The 16,201-nt window shown below is 47.6% G+C and overlaps 6 protein-coding genes across 6 annotated transcripts; 5 read left to right on the top strand and 1 right to left on the bottom strand.

Annotated features, from left to right (window-relative positions):
* Nucleotides 1–29: 29 nt before the first annotated feature.
* On the top strand, nucleotides 30–2,399 carry BDP55DRAFT_683009 (uncharacterized protein). Its single transcript, XM_060576303.1, has 4 exons — nucleotides 30–786; nucleotides 853–929; nucleotides 986–1,370; nucleotides 1,428–2,399. The coding sequence occupies exons 1-4, from the start codon at nucleotides 471–473 to the stop codon at nucleotides 2,327–2,329; spliced, it is 1,680 nt and encodes a 559-aa protein (XP_060423079.1). The 5' UTR covers nucleotides 30–470; the 3' UTR covers nucleotides 2,330–2,399.
* Nucleotides 2,400–2,674: 275 nt separating this feature from the next.
* On the top strand, nucleotides 2,675–6,153 carry BDP55DRAFT_683006 (uncharacterized protein). Its single transcript, XM_060576302.1, has 7 exons — nucleotides 2,675–3,076; nucleotides 3,136–4,628; nucleotides 4,690–4,885; nucleotides 4,947–5,163; nucleotides 5,223–5,344; nucleotides 5,413–5,490; nucleotides 5,544–6,153. The coding sequence occupies exons 1-7, from the start codon at nucleotides 2,803–2,805 to the stop codon at nucleotides 5,966–5,968; spliced, it is 2,805 nt and encodes a 934-aa protein (XP_060423078.1). The 5' UTR covers nucleotides 2,675–2,802; the 3' UTR covers nucleotides 5,969–6,153.
* A 693-nt stretch (nucleotides 6,154–6,846) lies between these two features.
* On the bottom strand, nucleotides 6,847–8,846 carry BDP55DRAFT_565381 (P-loop containing nucleoside triphosphate hydrolase protein; the record flags this gene model as incomplete). The annotated part of the gene is made up of 2 exons (XM_060570415.1): nucleotides 6,847–7,484; nucleotides 7,547–8,846. The coding sequence occupies 2 exons, from the start codon at nucleotides 8,844–8,846 to the stop codon at nucleotides 6,847–6,849; spliced, it is 1,938 nt and encodes a 645-aa protein (XP_060423077.1).
* Nucleotides 8,847–10,184: 1,338 nt separating this feature from the next.
* Nucleotides 10,185–12,575, top strand: BDP55DRAFT_399474 (uncharacterized protein). Its single transcript, XM_060567280.1, has 4 exons — nucleotides 10,185–10,528; nucleotides 10,600–10,978; nucleotides 11,072–11,429; nucleotides 11,508–12,575. Exons 1-4 carry the CDS (start codon nucleotides 10,455–10,457, stop codon nucleotides 12,410–12,412), a joined length of 1,716 nt encoding a protein of 571 aa, XP_060423076.1. The 5' UTR covers nucleotides 10,185–10,454; the 3' UTR covers nucleotides 12,413–12,575.
* Nucleotides 12,576–13,835: 1,260 nt separating this feature from the next.
* Nucleotides 13,836–14,330, top strand: BDP55DRAFT_532275 (uncharacterized protein; the record flags this gene model as incomplete). The annotated part of the gene is made up of 1 exon (XM_060567855.1): nucleotides 13,836–14,330. A coding segment is annotated over one exon (495 nt), but the record flags the coding sequence as incomplete, so codon positions are not given.
* Nucleotides 14,331–14,508: 178 nt separating this feature from the next.
* On the top strand, nucleotides 14,509–15,732 carry BDP55DRAFT_758957 (uncharacterized protein; the record flags this gene model as incomplete). Its single annotated transcript, XM_060580816.1, has 1 exon — nucleotides 14,509–15,732. The coding sequence occupies one exon, from the start codon at nucleotides 14,509–14,511 to the stop codon at nucleotides 15,730–15,732; it is 1,224 nt and encodes a 407-aa protein (XP_060423074.1).
* Nucleotides 15,733–16,201: the final 469 nt, after the last annotated feature.

Here is a 16,201-nt window from a genome sequence, read left to right as displayed (position 1 = left end):
CCACCAATCAGACTGCAGCCCGAACAATTGCGCAGCTTCTCAGTTGGATAGGGTGGTCAAAGGCATCTGCAGCCTATCGAATCTGTACCTTGCTCGGGCTAATGTCGAGCCGTAAGCACTACACCCAGAAATATCTATTCAGAGGGGGTATGGATCAGGCAGCACCATTTCCACTACCACGTCCTCCAGCAGTATTCCTATTCCTACCTTGACGACTATCTATTACCATCTTCATCGCTTTTGGGGCCAGCCTTGGCAGTGCCTTTGGTCTAGTCTTTCCTCGGCGTCTGAGAATATGTGATGAGCTTCATGCAAGGACCTTCACAGCAGCGGGGCCTGGAGGCGGTGCTTCGGGCCTCTGCCGCCACCATACCCTCAAGCCTAGCACCCTATGGGAACTTGGATAACCTAGCAGTCTCTCAAATTCCCGGTGTGGTTAATGATAGTAACGAAGGGAGGTTGATCTCTCAATGGTACATCAGCAACCCCCATCAAAGGTCTTGTCCTCTTCTTCGGGTAGTAGACAGTCTACGGATCTTCCGGCTGACCGTCAAACTGCCAGATGGTCCGATCCGGCGAAGAATGCGTACGATAGTGCCATCGCAATCCTGAGAAAAGAGCTTACAGATGAGGAGTACCAACAGCTGCGGCTCCAAAGCCAGCACTCAATGAATGACGTGCAGTCTGCGGTCGAAACAGCGCGACAGGAGTATCAGACAAAGTCAAAAGGATCCAAGATTCAGTCTGCTTTAAGAACCTGCTCATCCAGGATAATGTTCTACGGAGGTGAGTTAACGGAACGTCACTTGAAAAATGTAGGCATATATACTAATAATTCGTGTTCTATTTCAGCAATTTTTGATACTTTCTCTCAACATCATCCTGAATATGTATCTTTAGGCTGGGGCGCCTTGAAGTTCCTCTTCGTTGTGGGTATTGGGACATGCTTTCCATTTCTCAACCTCATTTTAACTAATTCACATAGTCTGTTCTCAACCATGAAGAACTGCTTGTTGAAATATCAAAGGCAGTATCTAGAATCGCACTCGTGCTTCCTAGAGCCGAGCTACACTCTGTGCTTTACCCCACGCCACGCATACAGGACGCTGTCTCACAGCTATACGCAAAGATAATAGAGTTTGCCATAATGGCAATCAAATGGTACAAGAAAGGCAAACTTTCTCACTCGTTCACGGCTATTATCAAGCCATTCAGCCTGGGGTTTAAACCCATTGTCGAAGAGATTGCCGAACAGTCGAAGCATGTAGATGAGCTGGCCAGCGCAGCGGTTAAAGCTGAGATCAGGGATTTGCATGTCAATATCCGCATGCAAAACAAGACTATACTCCAACTGACAGAGATGGTTTCTTGTAAGTTCAGGGCACGGTATGGTGAGTCTTTCTGACTCAAGACTAACGGACTCAAAGTCATGCAGCAACAGCAATCTCTCCAGACACAGTCTCTCCTTGCGTTGAAAGAAGAGCATATACAAATGTTCAGGGTCAGCCAACTTGAGGATATAAGGACAGTCGCGCTACTGGAGGATACGGCAGTAGCAGACGATAGCCTAGCCTGGTGCCGGTCGATGCGAAATCGACGAAGGCAGAAAGCACCCACACAACTCCCTCTACCAGAGTTGTATAAACTAAGAGCCTGGGCGTCTGACCCTTCATCTTCTCTCCTACTTGCGGAAGGACAGGGAGTGAAGACTAGCTCGCTTGATTTTGCAGCTGATTTCCTTGACATAGTTCTTGAGCATGGGTACCCTGTTATCTGGGCGTTGTCTTCCATTGTCACTGAGGTCGATGATAATAGCCTAGTACCCTCGATCACGGGCATCATAAGGTCACTCATATCACAGGCTCTGGTATTGAACGATGCTGTGGTAGTCGAAGGCACTAACCCTCTCACGCCCAAACACTTCAAGTCTGCCGTCACCATATTGCAGTGGTTTGATATACTTCAGCGCTGCGTTTCAACGTTGAAGCGGCTTTTCATTGTTTTGGACATGAACGCCATTGAAGCTGCTTTGGAACAAACAGAAGCTGAGGATCAACTTTTCAGGATTAGTGACTTCATGGAACGGATCACACGGGTTTGTCAATCAGGAGGTGGAACTGTCAAAGTCATCATTGTCTCGTGGAAGTTTGGTGCGGATACATTCATAGATGCCGAAACCTTTTCTGACGACAGGCATCTGTTCACTGATAGGGGGCGAAAAACTGAGAGGCTGATGAAACAACCCAGGTTTAGAGCCGCGTTCAAAAGAAAACACCAAATCTTTAGGGATAAGTTCAGATCTTCAATTGCTGTAGGGGAGGAAAATTAAGAACTATGATCTGCAATAGCTATTCGACCCGATTTTGCATGGGACTGCATTGTGTCTAGCAAGATTAGCACGTGTAAGCTGTCAGATCAGCGCAGATGGCAGATTTTGTGACACTTTGCTTGGTTGTGGGTAATGTCCACTCGTTTGGCACCCGGCAGATCGCCCCAACGCGACTTCATTGGACTAACGCAATGAGCTGTATGATTTAATCTCACTCTTGTCTCAGTGGACAAACTTGGCGTGCGGTGAGGCAGTCATCGTCTGACAAAGTCACGTGTGTCAGGGTGAGGGGAAGGTTGCCTGCCAGCCTGATTGATCATGGGGATGTGGGCGCTCAACCCGCCATTCCAGTTCCTCCCCCAGGAATATCAGCCGGTCTCGAGTTCCACTCTATCACAATAAGACTTACCAATACCCTCTGGGGTTCTCTGTTCAGTTTGTATAGTATCATGCTCAGGCATCATACATAAGCCATGTCGTTTCCATCAGATACATCCCGCTTTCCAACAATTGGAGAGCCTGGCCAAGACCGGCCGGCAAGCCCATCAGCTAGGGGGTACTCGACCTCAGTTGGAAATCACTCGCATTCGGGTCCTGGCACGGATACACGCGAGGAAAAGCAGGAAGTTTCGCAGGATGCTGCTAGACTATTCATCAGCTCAACCATTTCACGGGACGAGACTCTGAGTCAAGCCCGGCAAAAACAAAGGATACTATCAAACCTTAAGGATCAATTAACATCTGGAAGTAAGTTCCTCTAATATTGCCTCCAAAACTCTGGGTGCTTGCTGAAACTCTATCTCAAGGTCTTCAACTCAACAGTTCTAGAAGGTTACATAGCCACTCACCACTTGAGCAGCCTGAGCGTGGTAGGATGCCACAGAACATGGTCGGTATTCCGCCAGAGTTCCCTCCTTCCCGGGCTCCTATTATAATATCACCCAGATCGCGTTCATCTTCCAGATCACCACGTTCCAGATCCCCTCCATCCAAGGCATCGAAGGACACAAAATGGCGGAAAATGCTAAGATCTGAAAGGGAGATGTCTTCGGATGAACTTCCGAAAGAGGAGAATGTGGGACAAGTCGAGCAACTAAGCAGCAATAACCGTTTCCGTGGCGATGAGAAGGGAAACGTGTTTGACCAACTAGCCCCCGAAGAAGAGAGAAGCCCCAACCAGGGTGTCAGCCTTGCCGAGACTCTCGCCTCGATGACAGAGAAGCATCTCGGCATTGACGTCCTGGATCAAAGCAGAGAGATATCTAACTTCGTGTCATATCTTCTTGACACGATCCAGATTCTGCAGAGTCAAGCAGACTGTCGCGATGCTGATAGCTCCGGGAGTGACTCTGGTAGTGACTTGCAAGATGAAGAGTTGGTTATCAGCAAACCTTTCGGTTATCAAGTTGTTCATCGAATTTTGTGTTCAGCAATTCTTCATAATCACGACGGGACACTGGGTGAAAATGAACCAGTGAATCGAAAGAGCAGGGCATCTCGCAACATGAAATGGCTTCACGCCGAAAAGGAGATCCTCAATCTCCACACATGGCTAATTAAACGGCCATCGCTTTGCTTCATTGTCATCAAAGAGCATCGCTGCGCTCAAGATCAGAGGGCCGAAATTCAAAGATTTAGAGACCGAAATCACGTTACCCCCTCAGGCAGGCAAGAGAAACTCAGAGTTGTGTCACCCGAGCTCCTCAAGGCTTTGAGGCAGGTTGCAGAGTTTCAAATCTACCGTGACAGTGAGCTTGGGCCTGTGCCAGAAATGGAGGCCCCGTACCTATTTCTGTTCCATCACCGAAGAAAGCTAGAGGCACTAGCAGAAACCGGGTCATTTCAAGAGGTTATTTTGCCTTTGATGGGATTTCTCAAGCAACATTACGAGGCTGAATATACGGAGGCCGAGGAAATGTTTCTCCAGGGACACGTCAACGATTACCATATCCACAAGTTGTTCAAGCCGAGTCAAATGGTTCTAAAAAGACGGAAAGGAGAGCCACAAGTCGCTTTTGTGTTGGAAAAGTACAGCCTGGCTAGACAAGAAGATATTACACTTCAAGGCTGGAACTGGCACTACAATGGCCACGAGTTGCATCGAGCAATGCAATTTGAGGCGATTGCATTTGTACCTGAGGAGAGGACGAAGATATGTGACCTTGACATTCACCCGGTTGAGTATGCTAGAGAAGAAGACATCAAAGCATTGACTCAGAGGGGGAATAAGTTTTGGAGCATGAGAGATCAAGTGTACACCTGCTATACAGGGTGGGAAAGGGGGTCAAAACATCAATACGTAAGGAAGAATACCATCGAGATTGATCACTTGAAGAAGAGGCTAACCTAAGTACCGTAAGGTGTCTGCAAGGTTCATGATAGATACGGCAACGTACCAAATCATGCATGGCCACTCTACGAACGCGGCTTCTGAACCACCGTCTAAAACTGACCCATGGCCTATGAGGGTCAACCGTCGAGAAGACTTGCCGCACAAAGCTGAGATGCTACTGCCAGCCACTGTCTATGGCTTCAATCTCAAAGAAAAGAAATGGGGTAAGAAACACACAATGAATATGGGTCCCATTGAAATGACACTGACGCACTCTTATTGCAGCCAATTTGTATGTCAAGAATATTCATGAAGTGGACTGGAACTTCAAGGCATTTGACCGTCTTGTCTTGGATGCCAAGACCAAGGAAATGATCCGTGCACTCGTCGATGTGCAGACATCGGCAAAGAAGATGGACGACATCATCACTGGGAAGGGCAACGGCCTGATAATACTCCTCCATGGAAGTCCGGGGACTGGAAAGACATTGACGGCAGAAAGGTGAGCTAAGATCTTATGTCGGGCGAATATCAAGAGTGATGGGCTGAGAATCTTTACAGTGTCGCCGAAATCGCAGAAAAGCCGCTGTACCGAGTCACCTGTGGAGACATTGGCACTGATGCGCGTGATGTGGAAAAGTACCTTGAGACAGTGATGTACTTGGGGAAAACTTGGGATTGCGGTTCGTTCCTATCTATCCGAATCAAGCTGTATAGCCTTGCCAGGTGACGCAAACTAATGTCTGGATAGTTCTCTTACTGGATGAAGCAGACGTCTTTCTGGAAGAGAGAACTATGGCAGATTTGCAGAGAAATAGTCTGGTATCCGGTATGTACAGCTTCCTAAGTTCCGTACTCGAACATATGACTTACTCTTCTTAGTCTTCCTACGACTCCTTGAGTATTACGAAGGAATTCTCATCTTGACGTCCAATCGCGTTGGAACCTTCGACGAGGCATTCAAATCTCGTATCCAGGTGGCGATTCACTACGATAATTTGACCAAGATGTCACGTAAAGCAATATGGCAGAATTTTTTCGACATGATTGAGGAGTCAACCGAGGAAGATGCCAACATGCCGGAACTAGAGAGAAGACTTGATCAGTTGGCATCGGAAGAGATGAACGGCAGACAAATCCGGAATGCGCTGCTCACTGCGCGACAACTTGCGAAACACCGCAAAGAGCGATTGGATTGGGAGCATCTGAGCCAAGTTATCAAAACTTCTGCTGCTTTCAACAAGTACCTGAAGGCAGTGCGTGGGCATACTGATGAGCAGTGGGCAAGAGGGGAATCGCTGCGTTAAGCGTATAGAGCACATCTGAGTGTCTTTCGAATGATAGAAACAACGGAATAGTCAATGGGTTTTTGTTTAAGCTCTTTCACTTCAACTATGATTAATTAAATGCGGCAAAGCTTATTCCTCCAGTCCTGAATCCACCAAAAAAACGAGGCACCGAGCGTTTTCATAGTTGGGTTTCAGATTTCCACCACAGCGATTTGATTTAACTTGCTATTAATTGAACAACACTCCTAAGATCTGAAGTAGCAGTGAACATGATTGATGTTTCAAATGTTTCTCTCGACTTAAACTAAGGATAGATTTTATAGCAGTGACCAGGCTAATGCCTAAGACTCAATTACCTAGATAATAGATGCATCTCGCCGGAACCCCCTTTTCCCTCCTTTCTGAGAAATTCTACCTCATCTCTGATTACTCAGGCACAAAGCGGTTTTCGGTATCGGTGCGAGTCTTGGACAGGAATAATACACATTTACAGTGTATACTTACACTATCTTGGCATCGCGGTCATAGATCGCAACAAGGAAGAGCAATCTATCCGCGCAATTTTGAACGGCGATGACTGGCTCAAGCAAGATTCCACACATCCGATGATCATTAGAGTGAAACGAACTTCATGAGGCTGTTCGGAGACGGTTATTTTGGCTGGATATAGAATGTTTAAGAGCATTCAATCTAGTATGGACAGAGAAAATTACTTAAGGGTGAATTTTTGTAACGTATATAGATTAAGTGCGTTCTCAATGCCTCAACGATAGACACGGTGTTCATAGCTGTAACATCTTCATAGAAACTTGGGTGGTGCATCTGTGTCAAGTTTGGCGGGGAGATAAGGAAACGAAAGTCAAGAAAAAGAAGGGAACACTGATGACAGCCATCTGTCATTTTCTCCCAACCTCAGCTCGTCGGCGTGCGTCATCCACCACTGTTTTGATGCTGTCGTGGAACCTCCAAGTGCTCTTCGCCATCCTCGATATGTGCTCCAGTTTCAGTTTTCCTCCATCCTCTTGCGCCAAGCTGCCAGCAGAAAATAAAATATTTCTGATCTGTCGTCCGTTGAGCCCATCCGTCCAGTCTCTCGCCTCTTCCTCGTCCCTGAACCACTTGAGAATCTTGTCTTTTTGTTCCACCTGGTCAGGCTTGAGCTGTTCGATGAAATTCTTGAAAATTTCCAACTTTTGTTCGCGTTGCAGATCGTCGTACTTGATGCCAAGATTCACGCGGCTTTGCACAGCGATGTCGAATTGGGTAATCCGATTTGTCGTGAGTATTAATATGCCGTCATAATACTCAAGTACCCTTAACAGAACTGAGACTAATGCATTACGATTCAGATCCGATGTGTGACTGCTTCGCGATTCAAGGAAGACGTCAGCTTCGTCAAATAGCAGTACTGCCCGCCAATTCGCCGCAAGCTCAAAGAGTGCCTCTAGATTTTGCTCTACTTCCGCGGGTTTGAGTCCAATGTCGGACACACCAACAGAAAAGAGAGGCTTCCCGGCGAGTTGGGCCACGCTTTCTGAATGATTTAATTAGAGGTGTAGTTCTTAAATTTCGATTCTGCCGTCTTCGGGAGCTTACCTGCAGTCAGAGTCTTCCCAATACCTGGCGGGCCATGAAGTAGTATCACGAGCCCTCTGCCTTTACCTTTAATGATGTCTGTCATCATAGGCTTCGAACTCGTACCACTTGAGTGATATCGTACCAGGTCTTTGATCAGTGACTTCTGCGTTGGAAGAAGCTGTAGCTTATTGAATGCGTCAGAGCTACGCAGCTCCTTGATGTCCTTGAGACAGCTCTCCCATGCTTGCGCACCATCAATTTGGCTTGCAAAGTAGCTCCCCATATTCAACTCCAACCACGTTCTTGAGTCAAGGTGATAGCCCAGTACTCGTGGCGGACAAAGTTTGAATTGGAGATCTTCAAAGTGATCTCGCGTCTTCAAGCCGTCCCAGTTCATCTTCTGGCTGTCTCTCAAGGCGGCGTTTGCAACGCAGATTGAGCATCGGCATTCAGTGTCTCTGCGAGAAAAGGTTGCTGATCCCATGGGTCCTGGATTGCTTGGAAAGGGGGAGTAATGTAGGTAAGCTTCGAAGTCAACCATGACTCGGCCTTGGATGCGACGTGGATTCGTAGGTCTTCGCTCTCTATTCCTCTGGCCGCCTCTGCTGGAAAATCGCCTCATCATTGCATCATAATCTTCTTCGATCTGATTCTGAAAACCGCTGCCGTGAGATAGGGCGAACCCGTCATAGTCAAACATCTGCGATCCCTTGGACTTGAGACACAATTCCGTGAACCTTTCTCCGCGTTCAAACAAGGAATTTTCCAGGCTATCTCGAAACATCTCATCCGACAGGGAACTGTTCTCTGATTTGTGGAATTTGAGAGGGTGGCAATGGAGTGTGCTGATGACCTTACTCCCCGCATATTGCTCAAACTTGAATTTCACGGGAACTCGCTTGAAGTAAATCCCGTCCCAGTCATAGGCCCAAGCAACCATCGACCACGACACTTCGTTGGGGCCTCCTCCTCCTCCAAGTGACTCTTCGGAATCCTTCTCCGCGTCACAGTCTTTGACAATGAAGAACTGAGGCTCATTCATGAACAGCTCCGAGTAAACGATTTCCCCAGGAGGGAATATGGTCCACAAGTGCTCAAACTGGACGGAGCCAGAGTTGTGTTGCAATTCGACTGATTGGAAGTATTTACTTAACTCAGGAAGGGACTTGACAATCTTGAGTAGCTCTGCCAGTTGTTTGCACGCGATCTCGAGGTTGTTTCTTTTCCCGAGATATTCGAGGGCTCGTGCCTTCTGATCTTCAGGTCCGGCCACATTGGTGTCTGTACGGGGGCCCAATTTCTCAATGCGGATCTTCATTTCCGCAGTCAACGCAGATTCCACAAGGGTCAGTTGATTGAGACTCTCCCAATTATGCACAAGCTGTTCACAGGGGCTGATGAAGATGATTGGATCCTTAGTGCCGTCCCAGGAAGAAAGGGAATCTGGAGACGGAAGATGCAAATTTGGATATGCCTCAAGAGCCACGCCCAGCAAGGCTTTTAACTCGGGTCCGTTGGCTTCGATCTCAGTCTCCAGGTATTTGTTGTCAACCCCTATGACCCTGGCATAGGTCAATTGAGGGGGTGAATCGTCATCTTTACTTCCAGTCCAGATGGCCCCGAGTCCAAGATTGACCAGTTCAGAATGCTCCAAGACCCGCTCGGCTGGCCCATCTATGGGTTCTAGAAAACGTTGTAGGAAGCGGCACCGAATAAGGGAATTATCGTGTGATGGGGGTGCGATGATATTGTTCCCGCTACCATCTGCCTTGATGTTCTCGCTCGAAACATTCTAAGCGAAGGAATGAGAATAAGGTTTTTGTTTTGCGAAGTTTGAATCTCTTACCAGTTGAGAATTGGTCTTCTTGTTCGATAGCGGAGTGCGACTATCCTCGGGATTTTCTGCATTTCCCTTTTTGATTTCACGCGCGGACTCTAAGTCCTTGATCCTCATCTCGAGTAGTGCGACATACCGGCGTTCGAGATCGCCGATCTTGTCGTTCGGAGACTTTTGTACCTCAATCGACATCGTCTCAGGTTTCCCGCTTGTGTGATGTTCCGATAATCAACGTGAGTTTTGGGTCCTACATTTATAAGCCCTGCTGTCTGAGCTGAGATGAAGTCGAACAAAAGTCAAAGCTAGACATGAATGGTAATAAAGGTCTACCTTGGAGATATATAGCCGGCTCACCAACGGAGTCGTCTTGTATCCTAGCAATGAAGTTAAGCCGGACTTCTACTATTCGCTCTAGCCTTGGTGGCACCGCATTTCCTGTCCATGCATCTATGCAATAATAATCGGCCCAAGATTCCTTCTCATGAACCAAAAAACACTAGCGTGCGGGGTCATCACGCAGCCTGCGTCAGATTGCTTGAACTGGCGTACAGAATTAGATTGATGGATTCGCTTGTGGTGGGAGAGATGTCAGACGTGCTTTAACAGTCGACGAGGCGACCAGTTAGATGTCCAGATGCTGTTCGTGAAGAGGGAGGGTTACGTCGTTTTACTTTTGATTCTCAGCTGCCGCCATACCCCCGGGATGCTGGACTGCATATTTATTGCATTTTACAGCATACGATTGACCTAAGTCAGTCACGGTACATAAGGCACAGCCCGCATCGTCTAAATATGGTGTGAGCCATGATTCCCCCGGACAGTCCCTTAAGCTAGTCGACTGATAGTTGGCACGAACCTCGTTGGAAAGATAATAGCTCTTGAGCCTTTCACCTCTGCGCTGTCTTGCTACATCTAGTCTCTAACATTCTTCCACCTCTCTCTCCGCCAAGGATTTACCAAGAATCTACTGTCCCCGGTATTTTCCAAGGAAGAGAGTACCCAGCAGCATTACAGAGAACTTTGAGGTGGTGTTCACCGTACCACACGATCTCATCCTTGGTCTCGCAACACGCCAAGGCACGGGTGGACATGCCTCAAGATGTGAGATACACTGCAGAAGAGGTTGACAGATTCTGGGCCACAGTCGGGAGCGAAGTTCGAAGGTAAGAACATCGGATGTACCTGCTACTATTTTTATGCGATGGATCTCTAACGAGTCTCGCGACCTCGTCAGCTTCATCAAGGAAAAGGCCGTGTGTTGTCAGTCAACCTCGATCGATGCGCTCTGGGAACGGTCTCGCGAGAAAGCTCTGCGCACTGCTCGAAAACCTTTCGATAACAGAGGGAAAGAAGACGAAGTATCAGCTCTTACGGCTCAGAATCTCGACGAGCTCGACAAACTCATTGCGAAGAAAATTGCGACCACCTCCGTACTGGAAGAAGCTCATAGCACTGACCAACGAACCAGCAAGCGTGCAGGGAGGGCGCTTTGCGACTTCTTCGTAGGGTTTCAAGGTTACTGTCAAGCTTATTCAGGTGTGGTCCAGCTCATGGGTGGCCTCGACCAGAGCTTTGTGACGGGCGCTCTCCAAGTGTTGGGGCTTTTCATGGTGGTGAGTAACTTCAGACCAAGGCCTAGCTCCACTCCGAATCGCGACAATGATGAAACTTATGAGTCACCCACTAGCTGACTTCAAACCTCGTAGGTCGCTGTGAACAAAAGCGAAACAGAAATAAGAATTCACAGCATGATCAAAACATTGACCTCTGAATACGCAAGAATCCGGAAGATTGTTGGCATCTACAGTAATAGCAGTACATTGAGGGAACGCGTTGCAACTGTATATCAACTCGGCATAGAGTGCCTACGAGAAGCAACTGTTTATTACTCTTACGGGTCATGGAGACGGCTTTGGCACGTGGTATCCAGCCCGCCAGAGATTGACCTCGATGCCAAGATATCAGACCTGCGAAGCGCTATTAACGAACTCAACGAGGAGCGTGATGTTGAGGCACATTCTAGGTTAAACAGAGTGGAGGAAAAGGTTGATGTCAGCTTTGAGCGTGAGTACTATTTCCGTTGGAAGGATCTCGCTTGGCTAGAACTCTTTTCCAAATCCAGAAGCTGACGATCTGTCTTAGAAAGCAACCTTGAAAGATTAGATGCCAGGCTTGAGAAAATTCGTTCACTCCTGGGTCTCTCTCCCGTCAATGCTTCCACTCAGCTAAGAGACCTCGCCTCCTCACTGGAAATTGACTTCTCGCACCTAAGAAGAATACCCCCTTTTCGAGCGGAAGATCTGACGTCCAATACTTCATTCAAGGATTGGTTGGACGCAGCTTTAGTCGAATCATCGACGTTTCTCCTCATTCAAGGGCGAACAGTTGCTCCCCATGACTCCAATCTTGCATGGGTATCTCAGGCCACTGTAGAGGCTGTGCGTCGTTTGAAAGAAAGGAAGGCCATCTCCGCGTGCTACCTTTGCAAACAAGAGGGTATACACGAATCGAATTATGGAGATATTCATCCGGTTCCGACTGCTGCTGTGGTGCTTGCTTCTCTCGGCTATCAACTCCTGGAAAAGTTGTCTCAAGGCCGCACAGTAATACTGGCAGGATCAAGTTCCCCGAATTCTGAGTCTCAAATGCGAGACCTGTTAGACAAAGCACAAAGTTTTCGGTCGATGATTGAGGCCCGTAAGGCTAGAAAGAAACATGTGTCTACGAAGGATTGTTCAAATGTTGCGATGGGCTTCCTTCGCGCGTCTATTGCCTTGATTGCGCAAAACTTACTTTTCTTCCTCCCTGATTCTAGACGGGTGGTGTTCTACCTCATCGTAGATCGAATTGACAGTCTAGCGCAGCATGATACTCTACTCTTAGAGCCTTTGATGGACTTAACACAGAGGCCAGAGGCTGGGACAGCTGTGAAGGTGCTGGTGGTTGGGGAACGTAGGCTTGGAAGGGATTCCGAGATTTCCGAGTTCGTCGCAAATCATCAACACACATTTGCGTGGGGAGCAATCGAGCTCGACCAAGGAAGTTGATGTGTTAGGCATTCAAGGGGTCTGTAAGAAGTAGAATGAAAACAACATGAAGTACTTAGTAGACCGTACGCGGCATTGAAGCAAAGTGGGACTGTGGCAAAGGCCGAACGAAGAGGGACGACGCACGTATGCTCAGCCTTTTCTCGGTTCAATGGAACGTCGTAAATGAATTGATTCCTTATCAGACTTAACATCAACAAGCAATGAACAAAGTGATGGGAGATCCATGTTCTGGTTACGTTACAATAGGAATGTACTCTACTAGACTGTATTCTCAACCAACATCCTGACCATCTTAATGCTCCAGAGGCCGAATAAAGTCAAATTCCGGAAAAAACGATTGTCCCCCCACATCAACCCAATTCATAATCAGGAGCCTGGTCACTTCTGCTTCGAGTAAGCTGCGGCTGAAGATGAAGCTGAAACCTAATCATCATGCATGAAATGTGGAGACATGAAGAAAAGTCATCGTCGTAGAGTAGCTTCCAGCTGGAATAGAAGTACAGTCAAAGACTAATCGTATTCAATAGCCTAATTCAGGCTTTACTTCCTTGCTCTCAAAGAGGAGTTGCAGCTGATGTATCCCTTCGAGCTACCTGGCACCTGGTATCATGCAGGTGGTCATAAGATAATGTGAAAACTTTGGACGTGCGGTTCTTGCGGTGGATAAAGTGTCTTCAGAGGCTGCAACACTTTCCGAGGTTGAAAGGCTCCAATCATGATCAGCTGATATCTAAATCCAAAGTCCAAGAAAACACTTTTCGCCTCAACTTACCCCCTCAGGTTCGTACAACTCGATAATTTTGAGCGTATAGTGACAGTTGACGCGGGGTAGCAGCTTATATTCAAGCCCCTAGAAACATCAGCTGAACGTTGGACCTCCATGGCCAAACAGATCCACGATCCGCCCTGGGACTTCTCAAGTGTGAGACATCATTAAGTCGTAACTTTCATTATTCGTTTCCACATGGTTCCGAGGCAATAGTTCACCCATAACTCAATCGTTATAAACCAAGGCACATGCTAGGAAAATCTCAATCCGTTGTCCACTCCATGGTAACCTTCTCATAAACATCGGCAGCTGAGTACTATGGCACCAAAAAAGAAATCCGAACAGTGCAAAAGGCTGGAGCAGCCTACTAGTAAGAAAGTGGAACAACCCAAGGAACAGGTGCAGTCGAAAACACCGACACAACCCCAGAAGTTGGAACCAAGCAATAAATCGGGGCAATTCAAACCCCCAGAGCAACCTAAGAAATTAGAACAGCCTAAGAGATCAAACCGGCTCAAGGAGTCGAAACAACCTAAGACACCGGAACATAAGACATCGGAACAGAAGAAACCAGAACAGCTGAGGAAACCAAAACAACCTGAGAGCCAGCCTGGTCTGCAGACTACATCATGTCAAACCCTCATTCTCACAGTTTATCCCCAATATTTGACGATTGAGGAAGTGGCACAGATCATCGAGCAATTCAAAATATGCCCATGGCTTGAGAATAAACAGGTGCTGTGGAGCGGGGTGAACAGGACTCAGGTCCAAGCATGGGCAGACCAACGAGGAATGCAGACGCTCACCACCGCCATGGGACCTTTAATGGATCATAGCAATCCCATGTGCTTACGATCAGAGAAAAGACCCTCAGCATGGTCTAAGTACGTGAAGGGAGCTTCTCTTGTTTTCGCATGGCGTATTTCCCAGGGTTCATTCACCACTGTCCTGACTCCACCACCACCGGAACGATTCCATCCAGATGGCCTTACCAACTGGCAAGACATAGAGGAGCCCGTCCTCAAAGGACGTCTCGGCGCTCCGACCTCATTTCGGATCTTTCTAGTTCATCCAACAGTCCAAGGAGCCGAAGACTTCCGCTACCAGATTTGGCCGTTAGACTCCACGAATCAATGGATCGGCAAATTCAATGTCCACAAGGCATCGGTTCATGCTTGGAGAACTATTTCCAAGTATAGAAGTTAGTTGATGTCCTAATAATGACCGATCTTTATTTCGAAGACTGACATAAGGCTGCCACGTAGCCTTTACAAGATGGGTGAGAGCTACTAACGAGCCACTCAAATCGGCCATCACGATCAAGATGCCCGAAGTGTGCAAGGCTACAGTCGTGCCACTTCTCACTTCGACATCGTGCGATAAGATCTCTACTCCTGGCGCAACAAAAATAGTCGAACCCCCGAGCTCAAGCAAGGGGACTATCCCTTCATATCCGGCAAATCCTATTCAAGCTTCGCAAAGTGAACGGAACGTTTCACGGACTCAAACAAAAGTTGACACAAGTCTAGGTGTACCACAAGTCAGCGAATCTACGATGACTCCTCCAGATCCAATCCCGTCTCAACGAAGCCCAAAGAACGTGTCTCAAACTCAAGCAGATGCAGGGACTCAGACGGGTCAAGCCTCAGTCCCGATACCATTGGTCGACAAGCTTTCAAGCCATGAGGTCGCAAATCCAGCTGAATCTCGTTATCCGCAAAGTCAACAGAGTGTATCTCAGACACAAGCAAGCGCTATTACGAGTCGAGCCATGCAGTCCGACGAGAATGTCGCGAGCAATGTGTCTCCTTTTCTAGACTCAGAGCACCTTTTGACAAATCAACCGGACATTTCTCCAGCTCAAAGAAATAAAGAGATGGATCAGACCAGTACGCCCCTGGTCCCTGCAGAGGATCAAAACCCCGTTACGGGGGCTTCATCGGCCTTTCTGATGTGTCTGCAGTTGGCGATCGTGGAAATGGCTTCTTCGTTGCTTTTGGTCTCGATAGGTATTATCGTACAGCTCATTTTTATCTCCAAGCATGCCGTCAAGTTCGACAGAATCGATCTAACAGATTTTTATTTTTGCGATGGTTCGACTCAGTCAGAACGCAAAGCGATTCTGAAAGCTGCGAAGAGGGCAAAGAAAATGGCCGACTCAGAAAGAAAGGCACAAAAAGCAGCACGAAAAGAGGCCAAGAAGTCATTGGATTCGGGTTCGGCACTGGTCACAGGGAACAGTCAAATTTCGTTGTTTCATGAGAAGGGGGTCTTGGACGAAACCGAGGCTGCCCTTGACTGGCAAGATGCCTCCATCAACTTGCCATCGCCATCGACCACAAGGTCCGGGATTGATTTTTCGAGCTTCGGCTTGCCTCAGCGCAAGAAGAATAAGAAGACCAAGAGCCAGAAGAAGGCCACGACTGCGACAGTCACCGCGGGAGACGCGCAAGTCACTGCGTTTCCAGAACCTAGGAGCGGGTATGCACACAACTGCCTTGGACCTTCAAATCCCAGCACGCTGAGAAAAGCCTACTGGGTTGACTGAGGGAGAGCTTTCGATACAGATAGTCACCAACAACGCCGTTTCTGAAGTACTTAATGTATGGCCAGGAGGAATAGATTGTGTGAAGTTGTAAGTTGAGGGCTGTGCACCTAGGATTTGTGATGAGACAAGACAGACCACTTGGGACAATCTGCTTTGGGAGGGTACGCTTGTCAAAACTCGTTTGATTAAGGATTTTAGTAAGGTCATGGCTTAGAACAGACGCGGACGAATCATCTCTAGGAAGACAGTTTTGTAATATTACGTGTCCTGGTTAACATGTCAAGAATGGTGTTTTTTGTGCAGTTCTATGTCAAGTCTCACAACTGAACTCCAGGAGCAAGAAGATGGTCTCAAGTTATTAGAACTTGGTGTTGAACATGAGTGAAGTTAGACAAGCCTCGTAGGAGTTTCAAACACATACATACTCTAGTCAGAGTACGACTGACGTGTCCCTCTTGGGTTCACCTCA

This window comes from Colletotrichum godetiae, assembly GCF_030913485.1.
Source record: "Colletotrichum godetiae strain CBS 193.32 chromosome Unknown BDP55scaffold_75, whole genome shotgun sequence".
Taxonomy (NCBI): Eukaryota; Fungi; Ascomycota; class Sordariomycetes; order Glomerellales; family Glomerellaceae; genus Colletotrichum; species Colletotrichum godetiae.
The sequence above is the reverse complement of the archived record's forward strand: the minus strand, read 5'-3'. Positions and strand labels throughout refer to the sequence as shown.

Excerpts from the sequence above, each read along its gene's own strand:
- BDP55DRAFT_683009 (XM_060576303.1), top strand. The coding sequence starts at position 471 with ATGGTACATCAGCAACCCCCATCAAAGGTCTTGTCCTCTTCTTCGGGT. Across the intron at positions 930-985 it reads CCTTGAAGTTCCTCTTCGTT|TCTGTTCTCAACCATGAAGA; the intron begins GTGGGTATTGGG and ends TAATTCACATAG. Across the intron at positions 1,371-1,427 it reads ACTGACAGAGATGGTTTCTT|TCATGCAGCAACAGCAATCT; the intron begins GTAAGTTCAGGG and ends ACGGACTCAAAG.
- BDP55DRAFT_683006 (XM_060576302.1), top strand. The coding sequence starts at position 2,803 with ATGTCGTTTCCATCAGATACATCCCGCTTTCCAACAATTGGAGAGCCT. Across the intron at positions 4,886-4,946 it reads TCTCAAAGAAAAGAAATGGG|CCAATTTGTATGTCAAGAAT; the intron begins GTAAGAAACACA and ends CTCTTATTGCAG. Across the intron at positions 5,491-5,543 it reads GAGAAATAGTCTGGTATCCG|TCTTCCTACGACTCCTTGAG; the intron begins GTATGTACAGCT and ends TACTCTTCTTAG.
- BDP55DRAFT_399474 (XM_060567280.1), top strand. The coding sequence starts at position 10,455 with ATGCCTCAAGATGTGAGATACACTGCAGAAGAGGTTGACAGATTCTGG. Across the intron at positions 10,529-10,599 it reads GTCGGGAGCGAAGTTCGAAG|CTTCATCAAGGAAAAGGCCG; the intron begins GTAAGAACATCG and ends CGACCTCGTCAG. Across the intron at positions 11,430-11,507 it reads GGTTGATGTCAGCTTTGAGC|AAAGCAACCTTGAAAGATTA; the intron begins GTGAGTACTATT and ends GATCTGTCTTAG.